The sequence below is a fragment of the Leuciscus leuciscus genome (assembly GCF_965113295.1).
Source record: "Leuciscus leuciscus genome assembly, chromosome: 23".
NCBI classification, from domain to species: domain Eukaryota; kingdom Metazoa; phylum Chordata; class Actinopteri; order Cypriniformes; family Leuciscidae; genus Leuciscus; species Leuciscus leuciscus.
The window spans coordinates 12108659-12128097 of NC_138747.1; the positions used below are offsets into that span (position 1 = coordinate 12108659).

At 40.6% G+C, this 19439-nt stretch overlaps 1 protein-coding gene across 1 annotated transcript in view; it reads left to right on the forward strand.

Moving 5' to 3' along the window:
- Positions 1 to 1111: 1111 nt before the first annotated feature.
- Positions 1112 to 19439, forward strand: part of hcfc1a (host cell factor C1a) — a 33831-nt gene continuing 15503 nt past the window's right edge. The window contains exons 1-11 of the mRNA XM_082155565.1: positions 1112 to 1269; positions 2382 to 2586; positions 5216 to 5364; positions 5849 to 6009; positions 6094 to 6302; positions 6405 to 6489; positions 6591 to 6697; positions 7106 to 7285; positions 9152 to 9490; positions 9622 to 9773; positions 9880 to 10068. Coding sequence (XP_082011691.1) covers positions 2391 to 2586; positions 5216 to 5364; positions 5849 to 6009; positions 6094 to 6302; positions 6405 to 6489; positions 6591 to 6697; positions 7106 to 7285; positions 9152 to 9490; positions 9622 to 9773; positions 9880 to 10068 — 1767 coding nt within the window. The 5' untranslated portion in view covers positions 1112 to 1269; positions 2382 to 2390. The remainder of the gene's footprint in view (positions 1270 to 2381; positions 2587 to 5215; positions 5365 to 5848; positions 6010 to 6093; positions 6303 to 6404; positions 6490 to 6590; positions 6698 to 7105; positions 7286 to 9151; positions 9491 to 9621; positions 9774 to 9879; positions 10069 to 19439) is intronic.

The window sequence follows — 19439 nt, forward strand, 5'->3', positions numbered from 1 at the left end:
GAAAACGGTACTTTAAAACCGGGCTCCTCCCCTAGTGTGTGGTGTAATATTTCATATTACAAAAAATATTTTAATTTTCTAATCTTGATAAAACACATATCGTCAGAAAAGTCTGAGTCTCAAAGGTCCATATTTGGTGACTGTTTTGTGATATAAGTTATATTGTGACAGAGATTTAAGAATTTACAGGAGAATGCATTAAAAAAACTCAATGGAATGTCTGGCTATTTTTGGTATAGCACCTAAACAAAATCTTATAGGAACTTTAAGTTTTGTGATATCAACTTCAAATTTGGAACACAACTTGGTTAAAGATAGCCTAGGGCCCTAGGCTATTTGTGAAATAGCCTACATGTTTTTTATAAAATAAAAAAAATTGGTACAGTACTTATTACACTTATATTTTTAGAAGTGCTGCTGAGTGTCTTCTTTAAAAAGAGACCAAACTTAGGACTGTATTCCAAAGCATTCATAAATTACAAACATTTAAGTTTGGATTGTGCATTTTCACTTCTATGCTCAAAAGGGAGGGTAAAAGGTTAATGGGTAAAAAAAAAGAAAAAAAAGAAGCATTTTTACTAATTCTGCCTCTGGTTTGCCACTCCAGTTTGAATAATGAGCCATTTGCATTTGACAGATGCTTTATTCCAAAGCAACTGTCCTTAATGATCTTCCAAAAAAAAGTGTTTTTGCACGAGTTTAAGAATTTGTTTTTAAGAATTAAAGAGTTTTTTTAAACAAAGTTTGTATTTTAGGAAGATTACAAAATAGGTTTTATGTAGGCGATAAAGTGAGGTATTATTTAACATTAAGTTAAATTTATTAACGCATATTTGTGGATTGCACGAAAATGCGGCAGAGAGGAAAATCTATCAATAAACTTCGACTTAGGTCGCCATCTTTAGTGTGGGACAATAAGCCCTAAATATATAAAGTGTAAAAAATATGTTCAAATTATCTCGATAGTTTAAGCTAATCTCAAATACATACCTATAATGGTATAATAATTATAAAACTATCGCTAAAGAAATGTAGGATTGTATTTCTAAACTGTGAGTGAGTGTTTCACAAAGAGCTCTAGTTAAGGACGTGGTAATTCCGCCATATTTGTTGCGGGTGGCTGCAGGAGCGGCTGTACATTGTCAAGAACATGGCGGCTTCCAGGCAGGCATGAGAGTGGATACTTCTTAACAAATTTGGATGAACCTGGACTATCATCTCAAAAACAGACCGTCAAAAGATCTCCCTGGATATTGCAATACGAATCTCGTACGTATGATCAATGGCGAAGAGACTGCATTAAGCCGAAATGTGTATTTTTTGATCGCAAACATAAACTTAGCCGCCATTTTTCTTGTGGGAGCTGCTAGTGGGCTGATTTAACGACAAGATGGCTGCTTACACCGGGGCGGCATGAATTAAATAAAAATTCATCCATCGACTTTTTTCGCTCGGAGGAGACTTGCTCAAACATATTTTCTCACAGTATGTATCGGGATGTATTTGCGTTTACGTATTTATTTGTGGACGTAACAACGTAACGATGTCTGTTTTTGTTGCGCTGTTAGTAACCGCATTCCGCTGCATGATTTCATGCACGCGCAAATATCTCGCTTAAATGCTCAGACCGCTTGGAAATTGCAGAACTCGGTCGATTTTCTGAATCTGCATTGCACTGGAGTAAAATCGCACGTTTAAAATGTATTATTGTTGCTATTTTGAGCGGCTGACAAGATGGCGACTCCCAGAGAGGCATGAAAATAGCCTTCTGCAGCAAATGGGGACTGGGTTTCGAGTACTCTTTTGAGTTTGTATCTTTGTTTAGTATTGCAGCGTTTCACTGAATTATATTTTAGAAAACATAACTCCCGCAGTTCGTATAGAGTTTTATTTGCATTTGCTACTTGGCTGACTAAAATTTGTTTTTATTTGCCGCGCCGCCATTTTTCAGACTGGCGGAGGCTTGTTTCAAGATGGCGACTTCCATGGGTTGATACTCTTTCTGCACCAGGGACATTTAACTTGATGATGTAATTTTGTTGTTTGCCTTTGGAACCAGAACTTAGTGCAGTGTGGTTTTCTGTATGTGTAATTATCGATGATCAAGCTGCTGCACGCGGTATTGTAGACAAGCTGACCGGCTTTTAGTCCGCCTACAAGCGCCAAAATGGCGGCATTCCTGAATTAATCAAACTTCTGAATTACCCACACTGTTTAAGACTTTAATTGTACCGCTGTAATGTTATTACAATGCATATATTTATGCATAAAGTGTTTAATATATACCAGAGTCATGTGTGAAATATTTGCGTTGGCTTAAGCTTACAGAACGGATATATATTTGTGGCTAAGAGTCGCTGAAGTGCATTATTTTTTTCCAGTAAAAGGACATGACGTCCCCCGGTTCCGTTGTGCCTGGAACCACCGGAGCTGCACTGCAGCCGCGATGGAAGCGGGTTCTGGGGTGGTCCGGGCCGGTACCCCGACCGAGACACGGACACAGAGCCGTAGCCATCAAGGAGCTGATGGTCGTTTTCGGTGGAGGAAACGAAGGAATCGTTGACGAGTTGCACGTTTATAATACTGGTAAGTAAAATGTTTGTATGTGCAGAAAGTTTGTACATGCGTAACGTTAATGCTTGCAAATCGCTGCTAAATGTGCTCTGTGTTTTCACTATCTTTTCTAACGCGAGAGTATGAAGACGTAGCCATAGTCACGTCTTCTTTACGGAGAAAACTATAAATGTTGCTTACATATATGTATATGAAACATTCCGTGTGATTTTTGCAATGTTTGTGGTGGTTCAGAGCCGCGTCTCGTCTGCAGGCCGATTGTTGTGTTGTGACTATGAGGGAAAAAGGCGCCATAAAACATAAATGGACGTTGACCGCCGCCGCGTCACGCGCACGCCCCTCCTGCACGTGCACCAGTGCGCCTTTTTGTTATCTTTCTTCGAGCAGTGTGGCTGTTTAGCCCACAATGACGTTAGCAATAATGTGGAAATTAAGGTGCAGTAGACAATACCTTGCATTTGATGCCTTAGGTTTTTCCAGAAATGTTATGTGATATTGATAACACGTTTAAAATGCGAAATGTATATGAATTGCATTTTATAAATTAACTTTAATTTATGGGTCATAGTGGAAGAACACTTGATTTCCAGAATGCCCTAATTTACCTCACAGTCTTCCTAATGTAGCTAAAAACATAATTCCTCTGTGACTCTTTCATTTCTTTGAATTGCAATTCAGTAAGATTCTGAAGGCACAGTCTCACTAAACTTTATTTAGACACGGTAAAGAACGAGAGATGATGTTTTACTCTGTGGCGTCTTTTAAAAAAACTTAAATTAAATGTATATAAAAAATTATAAATGCTTTATATAAAACATACAATGTACTTTACTGCAATGTTACAATGTTTTTAGTTACCTGGCTGCTGCTTTAAAGTTGGCATGAAATGAAAATTCACCCTATCTATTTTTTAAATGCACGTTATAGATCTTATTATTAACAATCAATTTGTGCATGTTTCATTTTTTAAATGTTTTGACCTAATTTAATTGAAATGTCCATAAGTTTTTCTTTTCAATAATCTGTTTCACTCGGATGTACCTCACAATACAGGAAAATATCTGTCGCTTCGTCAGTTTTTTAGTGACAAAGTTTGTGTGTTCTTTTAATTCAACATGTGATGACCGTGATCCGATCAAGCAGATCGGATCATAAGCCAATCAGGACACGGTGCGTTTACACTTGTCCACGTCAAGTGGATTCTGTATCTGGATAACAGATCAGATCTTGCATTCCCGCGAAAAATAAAATAAAAGGATGGCTCTGGTGCAAAGTCGAGCTGAAGTGGTGGGTTTTCTTTTAAAAACAGTTTAAAGTCGGGGTACATTTTACAAATCTCTCAAAATGAGGAGGATATAAAGAGGCTGCAAGTACTAATAATGTGGATAGATTCCGTAATGGAAATGGTACAGAGATTTATCTGAGAACATTGCCAGTTTTGGTGGGAAAAAAGCATGTTCTTTACAGAAAGTGAATGGTTCTGCAACTTTAGGGTGCAAAAGCAAATATTTCAGTATATTTGCGATGTAGGTTACTTCGCACTTGACTGTTTTGCAAAACCACACAGCTACGTGCAGCAATTCCTGGAGAGAGGAGGGGGAATAATGACAGTGGGCGGGGTTTTGTGACGTCCACCTGTGAATGCAGACATGATGGCTGGATTGCGTTTACATTACACTGAGATTCGATCACAATGCATCCTCGACTACCTCCGAACCTGGACATGCTGATCGGATAACATTCTGATCAGAAGCGAGTTTACAATGTGTATGTGGACAACATCCGGATACAGGTCGCATGTTAATGCCAAGTGTAAACGCAGCCTTAGAGATCACAGCGTGATGTATAGTTCTTCTATTGGTCACGTCTTCACGCAATACTAATTCGCAGGTCACCATTCACATAGTCTCGCATAACCAGATCTTCAGATTGACGCAAGAAGGTTTGGTTTCTATCGCAGCTTTCCTTGACCAAGAGGACGTTTGACTGACATGTAATGCAAACCAATCACGGTTCGTTTTGTTCTGCGTCATGTTTAGAGGCGTGCCAATATAATGTTGATGTCCCTACAATAACAGACCAGCGTGCATCTAATAAATTATATTCATTCAAGAATGTTGTGCAAGTTTACTGCAACAATAGAGCCGCGAACTTCACATACTTTTGAAAATCCAGCGTTCAGTTAATCCTGGTAAGCGCTCATTGTCACAGTTGTAAACATAACGGCTTTCTTCTTCCGCGAGGGGTTTTGGCGTCACAGCATTTGTTTCCAGGCGGACCGTTAAAGAACGCAACACACACATCTCCCGGACATCTTGTAGAAATTCAACCAATCAGATTGCGACTTCGAAACTCCTGAAGTGTTTCCAGAAAAGTGTGCCATATGCATCAGACGTTCAGCCAACAGTCTGTGGGCTCACGTCTGATGCTGAGACTACCGTTCACCAAACTTGAACTTGAACCGCCCCATTTCTCAGAATTTTGTCCTACTCTCCATTTTATGTTGATAGTTAAAAAGTGTTTTTTATTGACGTTGTCTTCACTTCCAGATAAGCTGAATTGCAAGAGTTTTATTGCAAGTCGTCTACATCTTATCACTGAGACATTGACTGAACAATTAAATATTTTTTTTCTTTTTCAGCAACAAACCAGTGGTTCATACCAGCTGTTCGCGGAGACATTCCTCCAGGCTGTGCGGCTTATGGTTTTGTATGTGATGGTACACGACTATTAGTGTTTGGTGGAATGGTGGAATATGGAAAGTACAGCAATGACCTTTATGAGTTACAGGTAAGGAAAAACTTCTTTAAAATCACTCTGTTATGTGACTTAAGGCTGGAATACACTACATAACTTTTGCCCAGGTTTGTAGTATGGAGGAGTTGACGCTAGTTACCGAAAGTCATATCTGGTCTGCTGATTTTGGGCAGTCCATTGACCGATTTCACAGAAAATCGCGTAGTATAATATGATGGGCACGAACTCTTTTTTTTTTCAGCTTCAGACTATCAGACTTGTTTTTATTTGCCATACATCTTATAGCCATGAAGGTGCGTGCATCTGCGCAAGTTTGTGTTTGGAACGACTTGAAAGTCTGATAGTGTGTGATCCTCAGTTCTGTAGTGTATGATGCCCAGTTTTTCTCTGTAACTGTTTATGAAGTTTTAAAATGTGCTCAGATTTTAAAAGTCATGTTGCGTAGTCCAGCCTTTATTGACTGTTGTTGACTCTGTCAGTACAGATCTGAAATTCTCACTATGGTTATGATTATCAGGCAAGCAGGTGGGAATGGAAAAAATTGAAACCAAAAGCCCCTAAAAATGGAGCACCACCATGTCCTCGTCTGGGCCACAGTTTTTCTCTTGTGGGCAACAAGTGCTATCTTTTTGGGGGGCTTGCCAATGACAGCGAAGACCCCAAGAACAACATTCCCAGGTATTCCTACCATATGATAATGTGGTTAGTAAGTAAATGTATTTATATTGTTTTATTCATAGACTCACTTATGTGTGCTTCCAGATATTTGAATGACCTTTATACCCTCGAACTGCGTCCGGGCTCCAACGTTGTGGGCTGGGACATACCAGTCACGTATGGAGTACTGCCTCCTCCAAGAGAGAGCCACACTGCTGTAATTTATACTGAAAAAACTACTAAGAAGTCCCGTCTTGTTATATATGGAGGAATGAGTGGTTGTCGTTTGGGAGATCTTTGGACATTAGATATTGGTATGAAGATTACGGCTGTTTTTGCTGTGGTGTTTGCCACAAATAGTTCATTCAATCAATCAGTTGGGTGAAGCAATAATTAGGCCATTCTTTGCTTTTCAGATACTCTGACCTGGAACAAGCCTGCAATAAGCGGCGCTGCTCCCCTCCCCCGTAGCCTCCACTCAGCCACCACTATTACAAACAAGTAAGTTTCAGTGTAATCTAGAATTGCTTCACCACATGCATTCCCTAAATGTACACAATGGCATTACTGACCTTTAATCCCTTTATATGCTTTATTTGTAGAATGTATGTTTTCGGTGGTTGGGTTCCCCTGGTGATGGATGATGTGAAGGTGGCCACACATGAGAAGGAATGGAAGTGTACAAACACACTGGCCTGCCTGAACTTGGGTATGTTCTCAAATTGTATTTAACTAAAGGCCAAACTGTTATTATACACATAATCATTCAGAAATCATTCTGATTTGCTGCTGAAGAAACATTTCTTCTTATTCATGTTGAAAACTGTGGAAACATGAACGTACATAAATGACAGAAGAACAAATTTTATTTGAAATAGAAATCTTTTGTACCATAAATGTCATTGCTGTCAATGCTGATCAATTTAATTAATCTTTTCTGAATAGAAGTAAGAATTTCTTAATCATTTGAATGGCAGTATACTGGTATTTTAATGTTTGGTATCATCACATTCCTGTGTGTGAAATGTTTGGACTATTTTACTGAGCCCTATTTTATTGATGCATTTTTTTTAATGTAATGCCATATACTTTAAATAAAAAATGAGCTTCCTTTTAGACGCCTTGTCATGGGAGACTGTTTTGATGGACACTTTGGAGGACAACATACCACGTGCACGAGCAGGACATTGCACTGTTGCCATTAACAACAGACTTTATGTCTGGAGTGGACGTGATGGGTACCGCAAAGCTTGGAACAATCAGGTGTGCTGCAAAGACCTGTGGTACCTAGAGACAGGTGAGTACAGCAGATATGCAGTAAAAAGTAACACCGTTAAACTGCATTGTAAAAATATCCAAATCAGTGATGCGCGGGTTGATCCGAAATGAGCGGGTGCCTGCGGTCACCCGCGGTTACCCGCGGTTACGAGTCATCCAAAAATATTTTTAATGATATTCGGGTCGCGGTCGGTCGGGTCGTTTGAAATAAAGATGCCAATTAAACCTTTGTAATTTATATAGTAGTATAGAGAGCATAAGCGGAGGGGAGCGGTGAGAATCTTCGCTCATCGCTCACGGAACTGTCCACCCCTCCGCTCCCCCGCTCAAAGCTACATCAGGCCGCTCCGCTCATTATCGCTCGATCAGCGCTCAACGCAGTTTGATCCGCGCTCCACTCAAATCGCCCCCCGCTCGCTCCAAAAAGGGGAAAAAAAATCTACATGTAGCCTCACTGTAGCTTAGACCACAGCCTTACCTCCTAAAGAACTAATGAGCAACAACAACATTTTTCAAATAGAAATGTTTTATTTCAAATGACAAATTAGGCCTATGTAAGAAGGAATATAGCCTACACAAAGTCCTGTAAAATTAAACGAATAAATGGGCCTAATAATATGAATAACAATTATATAAACAAAAATATAGCCTACATAAAAATTTTAAAAGTAAATTTACTATTAGGCCAGAATTTTGATAAGTTAACTTTTGTGCAACGCGCACGATTAAAATTTAAATGGGCTTATATCCATTGTACACACAAACTGCTGTAAAATAAAACGAATAAATGGGCCTAATAATATAAATAAAATTGATATAAACAAAAATATAAAATAAATATACATAAACGTTTTAAAAGTAGGCCTAGGCTAAATTAACTATTAGGACAACATTCTTATAACTGAACTTGTGCGCAGCGCGCAGGATTAAAATTTAAATGGGCTTGTATCAATTGTTTGCATTTTACGCTGTATTTAATTTAGGCTACACTTTAAGTTACCGTATTCAATTTGCTAACCTTTTGCTTTCTTCCCAGCGTGTTCACATATCACACTGCATGTTTTCGAGAGATGTGTCTTTTTAGATTCCAAAATTAATCTTTAGGCCTACTGACTGAAACGATGTCGTTTTCTTCTACCACATAATAGTAGTTTTACACCTGTATGACTTCTTATTTTCCTTTTTGAAGTAGCCTACTTTTTGAACTCCATTATTGAGCCGAGTTTTGACTGAAAATAGAATCCATCTTGCAGTCATCAACAGTAGACTGAGTCAGGCTTGACTGAGCATGCTTCAGAATCTTGGTGTGCGCGGAGCGAAATTGGAGCGGGAAATAGGGCGACGCTCCATCCTTTTAAAAATGCCGCTCTGCGTTCTGTCCAAGATCCGCCCGCTTGCTCCCGCTCCACTCCGCTCACATGCAATTTTCTATGAAATACATAGGCCTACACTTTATTGGCTAAATAACTGGCGCGAAGATGACGCACGAGCTCAGTCTGCAGGTAGAGATGGAGGCGGCAAGAGAAAAGGTGAAGACTGGGGAGTGGAAGCTCCGCAAATACACAAACAGAAAGAGCAAAGTTGCCGAAATAATGAAAGATAATGACCAAAGTGCTGGCTTTGTCATGTGTATTTCTTGCTATGCATTTACTAGCCTACTTTTAAAAAATGCGGGTCAGGAAGCGGGTCGGGTACAATGTTTTCTTTCTTTTTTTTGCGGTCCGAGTTGCGGGCGGGTTAGTTGAAAACGTCGGTCGGGTCCGGGTTGTTTATACATTGACCCGCGCATCACTGATCCAAATGCATAAAAAGTTACATATTGAGTATTTTTTGCATAAGCTGAATGTGTTAAATCTTGCATAATATTTATTTATTTATTTTGCAGAGCGACCTAATCCTCCTTCACGGGTACAGCTCGTCCGGGCCAACACAAATTCTTTAGAGGTTAGCTGGGGAGCGGTGTCTACAGCAGACATGTACCTGCTTCAGCTTCAGAAATATGATATCCCAACAGCCACTGCTGCCACATCACCAGCCCTCAATGCAGCTCCCTCCCTCCCTGGAAACTCGCCTAAGAGTCCAGCGCCCGCTGCAGCTGCTCCGTCTGCTCAGAGTCTGCCGCATAGTGGCATCACCTTCGTGCCCCAGGCTGCTTCGCCCACTGCCTCAGTTTTACCCACCACGCCCGCAAGTCCTCTGGCTGCCTCAACGGCGCGTGGCCCAGGTACAGATTTGTTAAATTGTTAATAGTTCAGCAATATCTTCTGTTTACTTAAATATAATATTAAATTAAAGCATTTTTTTCATAGTATTTGTATTAAATGATCATTTAATGGTTTTTATTTTATATTTAAGCTATTCTGAAAGTTGCAGCCCCTCAGTCAGGCACCGGGGCATCGATTGTCACTGTGCGCCAAGCCAGCCAGGCTGGAAAATCCCCAGTCACTGTGACATCACTTCCTGCAGGTGTTCGCATGGTAGTGCCACCACAGACCACTCAAGGAACGGTATGAAGTGAATAGTAAAGGTGGAATCTTTAAAACCGTTGATACCTCATAAATTGTTTTATTCAAATGTGTACTTTTAATCTTTTTTTTCTTCTTTTTTTTTCAGGTCATCGGCAGCAGCCCTCAGATGAGTGGAATGGCAGCTTTGGCTGCAGCTGCTGCAGCCACACAGAAAATCCCTCCTTCCCCCGGAGCCACTGTTCTCAGTATGCCGGCTGGGGCTACAATTGTCAAAACGATGGCTGTGACTCCTGGGTCCACCGCTCACCCGGTTAAAGTGGCATCACCTGTCATGGTAATTATCTTAAGATTGTCTCTGTTGCTGCGTCCCAATTCGCCTATTTACACTGTGCTCTACAAGTATGTACTGTTGTGAAGAAAACGTACATGCTTTTGAGTGTGTAGCACAAGAGTTGGCAAGCTTTGGGACATACTACTTCATCATAATTGCTTCTTTAATGGATCACAAAAGTTCACAATGCTGTTGCACAGGGCTCCAGACTAACTTTTTTCACCTCCGTCTTGGAACCGTCCTGAAAAACGATTTGAACCGTCCTAAAGTGAAATAAACATGTTGTTTCTGTACTTTGTTATTATCATCTATAGTTGTTAGTTACATAATAAAAACACCATTAAAATGTTTATGATATATATTATTATATTTATTTAGCTCCATTCAAAGTAGTTATCTGTAAACAGGTAAAAAAACAGATTTAATCAAAAATAACGAGTTAAATGCTTTTTTGTATTCATGCAGAACAAATCTCTTTTTTTTTTCTTTTTTTTTTTTCCATATACGAAAAATAAGATAAAAATACATACACAGGGTGGCCGCGGGTCCTTAAAAAGTCTTAAAATGTCTTAAATAAAGTTTTCCTAATAAAAGGCCTTAAAAAGTCTTAAAATGTCTTAAATTCAGATTCGATAGGTCTTAAATATTTCTGGTCACGTTACCACTAAAATGTCTCCAGTCTGACGGACCTAATGTCCGTCAAATAACCAGTGAAGCATCGAATCGCGAGAATGATTCAGATTTTATTACATAAACAGCTATTGATAATGATAATGTAGGCTTTTTCTGGTAACGCTGTTGAGGCTCGCGCTGCTTGTCTCTGTGATAGATTTTATATGAAGAAATCAAAACAAATGAGCATAACGGCACACATATAAAAAAAACTCCCAGAAGAAACATACTGAGGTAAAAATTCAAAATGTTGAGTTTTTTATTTATAACACATGTGATATAGTTAAGTGACATAACATGACAGGAGCTATTTTGCTGAATATTCTCACGATTGCAAATGTTACATTGATTTTAGTTCAATAAACATGTAGTGACAGGGCTCGAATTTCGGCGCGATATTGCGCATAATTTTAATCATTCCCGCAGGTCTCCCACTTATAATGCGGGAAATTCCCGCAAACATTGAATCACTTTAGCATGTAGGTTGTATTGGTAAATGAATCCACACAGATTATAAAATCAAATCAGTCATTTTAAAACTGTCTGCGAGACGCAATTCCACAAACAGCGTGAGTGATTCAGCGGTGCTGCGTCTTCTCTCTCTCGTCTCAGGCGGCGATAATACACTCTTGTGTTTCGGGAGTCGGGATAGACGAAATTGTCACTTGCATAATCGGGCCAGCATTGCATCACGAGTAACTAAAGTTTACCATTTGCACGTCTTTTAAAGTTTTACCAGTTTAAACATTCACGCGATTTGAAACGATTCAGTACTTGCGCGCTGTCTGAGAGATGTTTCTCTGCACACATACATAGAGTAAAGCCGCCTCACACACAGCTCGTGGGTAACACAAGTTATTTTTCGTGGATTTTATCGCTTTAACAGTCAAAAACATGCGAAAATTATGTCAATTTCGGTCTTGGTGTGTATCCTCTAAACACAGTCGGTTATGTCTTAAATAAGCATTAATCGCACATGATCGTATGATGAACACAGGATCCGTGCACTAGCTCTTAAAGGGACAGCAGTCATATGTGTCTGTCATTCATTTGGTTGTCAAAACAACAAACCATAGCTTTCATTTTAAGGAATCAGGATCAATAGCCTATGTATTTAATTTAGTCAGGACTAAAATACTACCCAGTGTTATTTTACATTTGATTACTTTATTCAGTCTCTGTATTTCTGAATACTAGTGTTAGACCTAAGCAAACACTTCTCTCTTTATTTCTCTTTATTGGGATCTTTATTCTATGGTATTTATTTGTGCTACTTTTTTTCAATTTAATTCAAAGATTGAAATCAAGCTTCCTTGTGTTGTGTAAATTCTTAAGAACAAAATTACCCCATTGTAAAAATGCAATGAGTGAGCATACATTTAGGTGAGATACATGTAATAAAAAAAAAATTCCCCCCCATAAGAATCACTTAAGTGGGGATCCCCCCCCCCCCCCCATTTTCCAAAATGAAATTCAGGCCCTGAGTGAATATTAAATTATTTCAATTACTTAGGTTAAATAGGTAGCCTACTATACGGTTATCCGGACCACACGATGGCCTACCCCTAACCCCGCCCCTAAACCTACCCGTCACTGGGGTTAAGACCAATCATACGATGGCCTACCCCTAACCCCGCCCCTAAACCTACCCGTCACTGGGGTTAAGACCAATCATACGATGGCCTACCCCTAACCCCGCCCCTAAACCTACCCGTCACTGGGGTTAAGACCAATCAGGGATGACTATACGGACTATACAGGACTAAAAGACACACGTGTGGTCCGGATAACCGTATAGTTCCGTTAAATATTACATATACGCATGTAATATAATGTGTATTTCCATCACAGGTTTGGTCTTAAATTTCATTCAAAGTGGCCTTAAAAAGGTCTTAAAAAGTCTTAAATTTAACTTGTTTATATCTGTAGACACCCTGATACAGCTCAAAACGTTTTTGAGTTGGTTGGATTAAAAAATAACAAATAAATACTGGTGACTACATATCTCAAAAATATCATCATTCTTTATTCTTTCAAGCAGCAGACATATTTATTTGTATGGATTAAATATAATGAATCATTATTAAAGCTATTAACGAGCAGTGGATGCTTTTCTCTTTTTCTTTTGTTGCTTGATCAATATTAAGGACACAAATTGCACTGATGCACATCCGATACACTCAAAACTGTTTAAGACATAACCAACATAGTTTACGTGAATACTCTCCAAAACGGACATTTCGACATAATGTGGTGTGTATTTGTCCACTCAGACACGAAAGAGAGCTCAATTCAGTACTCGCGCGCTGTATAGCATAGGTGTCTATGTGCATGGCTGCACGCTTCGGGTGTGTGCGCACAGAAAACCGTACCGAATAGAGCTCTTTTTTTTGCATCGTCACTCTTATTCAGATCTATATGTCTGCTCTACTCATTCTCCCAGACGTGTACGTTTTTTAACGTTTTATGAGACATGCAGGATTCAGCGCATGTCAACCCGTGTGCCGCTGGGTAGATCAGCACGTTACAGTACAAATGTGCGCATCTACCACAAACGCAGGACATCAGTTCTGACTGGATCGCTTCCCAAATCGTCACTATCTAACGTTTTTGTCTAGTTTTTATTCGTTGACGAAAATGTCAATAGATTTTCATCATGACTTTTGTCATTCAAAACTAGTTTTATTTAGTTATCGTCTCGTTTTTGTCTGTGAAAATAAGCCATGTGATAGATGTACCGCGAAACAAGTCTCCGGGTGAGTAGCCGGCCAGTGATAGTAACTATTGTAACAGCATGAGAAGACGCGCTCCGTTGTAGTCAGCGCTTGGTCGGTTAATTTTGGCATTTTCTAAGTAAGTTACCCTAATAGGCTAGTAATAAATGAACACGCATACAAAAATGTCTTTCGTCCTGTAGGCGTCCTGGAGAATATTTCTGTTCGTCCTAAACACATTTTCTATCGTCCCCAGGACGATAGGACGCCGTTAGTCTCGAGCCCTGCTGTTGCAGATGAAAGATAATGTGGATAACATTGAATAAATGTATTTTTGTCAGGTTAGATTACTGATTATTAATCACTCAAACAGGCATGAAAACTCCTCACCTTTCGGCGAAATTCGCCGTTTTAAAACCAAAATGGGTCACCTACGTGATTTGTGCAGATCCGATGAGAAAATATTTATGGGGTGGGAGGGGAGGTCGTGGCCAGCATTTACCCGCTATATCTCTATGTAGTTACCATAAACTTAGCAGCTTTAAAAAAACAATCATCATTCCTAATGCCGAAACCTGACAGCCAATTCGAGTCAGAGTAGGGCAGAATTGTTTTCAAAGTCTTTAACACTGCGAGTCTAACGACACACTGCCGAACAAAGAACCGCACGTCGGAAAGCAAGCCTAAGGTAAGTTAGCTTACAATGTTAATTGTCCTGTCAGATACAGACAGCGATGTTGCCAATGTCATTATTTTTAGTTTTGACATAGAAGAGGGCGGGATAATATCGCGAGCGGGCGCCGTGAGCGCTGAGCGAGCAGGAACGAGTAGTGAGTTGTCGTCGAAAAAGATGGATAATGCAAAAAAGCTGTCGGGGGCTAAACATAGAAAAAGAAAGAGAGAAAAGGAGATGGCATGTCAATTGATGCAATAGCAGCTAAATAAGTGTGTAAGCTCGAAAGATAACTCCACGTTGAGTTCAATCACATTTTTATTCCATCACCGTCATGCACATACAGGAACAGCCATTCCACACACAGGAACAACCAAAACACAAGTAACTCTTCTTCGCTCCCTGAAGAGGGGAAAACACCCCACACTTCCCCCGCAACAGTGCCCCCTTATGGCAAGATATATCGTTAACATAACACACAGGAGTAACAATCTCCCTCTCTCTAAAGAGAAAAAAACCGACCAGCTAACCTGTCATAGTGTATTAAATAAGAACAACAATATAACATAAAAGGCTATTAGAAAAGGGGGGGGGGGGGGGGGAACTCATGCTTGAGTTCATTTAACAGTCCAGCATCCTTCATAGAGAGCCCTAAGAAGTGAGGTTGAGGAAGCTCCCTTTTTTGTAAGACAGTCTGCAAGTTGATCTTTTGTTTCAGACCATAACACTTGATCAACCCTCTTAGTTTGGATCAGTTCTTTTATCGAACTGATTTCCAAACGCAGTCTTTTCTCTGCAACAAACTTAGTAGACTTCAGTGCATCAACAAGAGAGAAATTATCGGTGACACAGATTATGGGTACAGGAGAAGCAGTACAACCAGCATTCAGTTCAGAAAACAGAGTTGACAAAAAAATTGCATTATCAATCCCCTCAGACATAGCAAGCGTTTCACCTGCAAGAGTGCTTCTGACAACTCTCTTAATTCTCTTAGATTGCCATGAAATAGGAGAGAACTGCCCATTTTCACCCATCAAAACGATGAGGTACCCACCTTGAGTACCCCCATCTGAAAGATTTGCAAACGATGCATCAGTGAATGTAACCATCTTTAAGTTACTGTCTTTCCCAAGCTGTTGAAAATTCAACTGAACTGACTTGGTCTTGAGTTTACAGATTACCCTGTTAGCTTCATTAATGTTCTGTACTGTAGCTTGTTTGAGACAAGATGCCAAATTACTTGCATCAAACATGACATCAGGCATGCTCTGTCTCGCAACCCACAGAAGTTGACCTATCTTTGACCTAAGTTGTTCTCTCTCCTCTTCTGTGAGAGGTGAAGCGGACTCTGCTGCTCGTGAAGGCGTGATATGTATGGGCTGCAGGTGCTGAATGTATGTAATTTGGTGTATTTGTACCTTCTTGCCCAAAGTCACAAAATCCACACCCACATAGGAAAAGTTATTGTGAGCTTCACGACCAACATTGAACTTTGACCTAAGGTAAGGTATGACACTCTCTGAAAACAGCTGAGAACCTCCCCATATGAAATCATCAACGTGACAAGCAAGTACACCAGTTACCTTCGCGTCCTCATCAAGCCAGTAGAAAACTGCAGGGTCAACCTTAGACACAATACCTCCTGCTTCAGTCATAATGCTTTTAACTCTGTTATACCAATACAATGAGGCATCAGCTAAACCATACACACATTTTCTTAGTTTCCAAAGTGTCCCTGTGCCATTAGCCTCCAGTGGTGGTTTGATAAAAATGTCTCTGGACAGCTCCATGCCTTGTAGGAAGGCAGATTTTATGTCCATTGAGTGAAGTTCCCATTGTCTTTGACATAACACTGCCACTAGAAGTCTCAGTGACTCTGAGGCACAAGTTGGCGAGTCTTTTTGCAGCTCAGAAACTTGTAGCTCCTCAAATCCTCGTGCAACAAGTCTTGCTTTGGGAACTAATCCATTTTCAGTCTCTTTCAAAGTGCACACCCATCGAGTGGAGACGCACTTTTGTCCTTTGTCCTCAACTTCTTCAAACACCTCGTTCTGTCTCCAATTTTGTATTTCCTTTTCTTTTGCTTCATCAAAAGACACATCCTTAGTCACAAAAACATCCTCATGTGTATCCGAATTTGGAACCTCTTTCTGGACACGAAGATCCTCTAATTGTGACAGATCTGCTGATTCACTGTTACCAGCAACCTCCGCAGGCTCAAGGAGCTCCAAGTTATACCAGTTCTTATATTTTCCAGTGGCTTTTCCAGCACGTCCTAGCACCTTTGCTGTTTGTGAAACACCACTTGCTTGGTTTCTAAATGTCACAATTTGTCCAGTCTTTATGTTAATGTTTCCAATGTCTGGTCTCTCTGCTTCTGCATTTTCAACAGCAGGTAAAGGATCATTCTCTGCGTTTTCTACATTTGTCTCTTCCTCAGTGATGTCCACTGTACGTTGTCCTTGATTATTCTCCTCAGAGACAATCTGAGGCTCTTCATTTTCATGAGTAACTTTTCTTAACCTGAGTTGGTGCACTCTGACACAAGTGCCTCCATGTCTGACAAAAACAACTGCACTATCCTGTCCAATGACCACTCCAGGCCCTTTCCATTCTGGACAGTCCACTCGTTTGTAATAAACCTTATCTCCAGGTTCGTATCGCTCGTCAGTGGGCCGTAACTGTTTCTTTAGAGCTCTCCGTATCCTCTCCGAACATTCAGCTTCTGTAAAAGCCTTTCTTGCAGCATGCAGGGCTGAAATGTGCTTAGCAACCCATTCACTCTTGGTAGTCCCCTCTAGAGCCGGTCCTTTGTCAATTAACACTGAGGGCAGATTAGGATTCTGCCCGAACACCAGCTGATGTGGACTGTACCCATGGACACTTTGCATACAGTTCTTTGCCATCAAGGCCCAGTCCATTGCAGTGCTCCAGTCACATTCAGTACTAGCTTTCACTTTCATTATGATCTCAGTTAGGGTTTGATTATGGTGCTCCAACAGTCCATTGCTCCAGGGGCTGTAGGCAGGTGTTGTCTTAACTTCAATATTAAAGTTCTCGGCCATGTCTCTCACTTCTTCATTATTAAACTCGCCACCATTGTCACTGAATAGCTTTTGCGGTGGGCCATGTACACTGATCCAATCGTGGATAAAACGCTTGACAATTTCAGAAGCCCTCTTGGTGGTGAGGACACTACCAGCACTAAAACGAGTAAACTGGTCAATAATGTGTAAGTACCAGACCCCTGGCTCAAGCTCGTGCAAATCTATAGCAACTGTTTCATTATACGTAGATGCCAGTGGTAATCCGACAGCAGGTTTTGGTTTGGTTCTACAGTATTTCTGACACGCTTCACATTGGTTTATGATCTTTTGCAACAGACTGGGGCATTCTGCGTCCTTGTTGCCAGAATTATTCATCAGTCTTAGTAGTTTGTCTGCAGAGGCATGCCCGAACTGTTTATGAAGCTTTTCCAAAACTTTCATCTTCTCACTTGTGTTCATCTTGTCTGTGATTGACAATATTTCATCTTCAACCGTTAATATCTGATCAGAGTGAGCAGGATTTTTATTGTCATTGTCCACAATGTTCACACAATAATGTCCAGAGCTTGTAAAGTCTAGTTTGACCGGCTGGTTGAACATTACTGCGCTGTCATTTTCCATGTCCAGAACGGTCCCTGCCCTTTTTAATGATGTCTTACTCAAAAGCAGGGGGATGTTTACAGGTACCACTTCTGTTTCAATATTACACTTCATGTTGCCAATCTTTGCAGGAATCTTGACTCTTTTTCCTGAGTAAACTACTTTTCCATCTCCAAACTTGAAAGGCCTGTGACTTTCTGCTTCTGTTTCTTTCATCATCTTTACACTTTTCTTCTGTAACACAGTTCTGTAGTTGTCAAGCCACTCTTGTCCACAGACTGTCCTAGTACAAGCAGTGTCTATTATTGCTGAGCCAAAACATTCGGTCATGAATATTTCTGCATCTGTCGGTGATTCTTTGGTGTACAGAGTAATATTACACTCTTCCATGTCAGTTTTATCTTCTGTAATCTTAACACTCTCACCTTTATGCGGACAATCTTTGACCCAGTGATATGTACTTTGGCACACTGCACATTTTGATCGCCGTCCGTACTTATCTAGCGGGTTTGTACCGGGCTGTGGAGTTTTCTGATGAGCGCTTTGCTGCCAGGACTTACTTTTTTGCCGTCGCTGCTCTGTCACAAACGCGGACTCCTGGCTAATACTTTGTGCTGCCGCGCTCGTTTTTCCGTCAAATATTCTCTTCAGAGCGGACTTCATCGAGGCATAAGTTAAGTCAGTACATGCAGTTAGAGCCAACTGCCTATCCGTCGTATCCAAACACGCAGTATCCAAAAGCTTAAAAGCTAAAACTGCGTCGGGTAGCTCCATGTTGTACTTTTTCATCCGAGAATAGCGCTGTTCGAAATCAATAATATAGTCCGCCATGGACATGTTCGCTTCTTTCATAATCCGGTCGAAATCTGAGTAAGCATCGTAGATCCTGTCCTTTTCCTCTTTAAGGAACAAAGCATCCAGTTTCACTAACAAAGTGGTCATTCCAGTGTCTTTATTTAGATCATCTACCGGAATTTCCATCGCCGTATCCCGCGCCCTTCCTGATAGCGCCAGGGCGACAGCAAGAGCTTGTTTTTTTTTTTTCAAATCGGTAACTCTGGTCCAAATGTTGACTTCATTCTTCCAGCTTTCGTAGGGTTTTCCTTCTTCAAACGTTGGTGGAACCCTGTAGTTAGCAGCCATCCTCTGCTACCAATGTAAGCTCGAAAGATAACTCCACGTTGAGTTCAATCACATTTTTATTCCATCACCGTCATGCACATACAGGAACAGCCATTCCACACACAGGAACAACCAAAACACAAGTAACTATTCTTCGCTCCCTGAAGAGGGGAAAACACCCCACACTTCCCCCGCAACAGTGCCCCCTTATGGCAAGATATATCGTTAACATAACACACAGGAGTAACAAGTGGATGGTGAAAGGCCACAGGTAGGATTTTGTTTTGTGTGATTGACGTCCAGGCATGTAGGCTAATGCCATCGGGACTACCGGGAGATTCCCGGTGGGCCGACGTGCTTTTTGGGCCGATACATCTCATACTTTTTTGTTTCGTTTCATAAAACTCGTACATCGGCGGCCCATTCGTTTTGTTTTGCTTAATTGGCGGCGCTGGGTTAGTGCGTAATTAGTGTGTAATGCATTGGTCAATAAAAAGTCAGCGTTAGTTTTTTTTTCCGGACACCCCATGAAACACGTAGATCAGC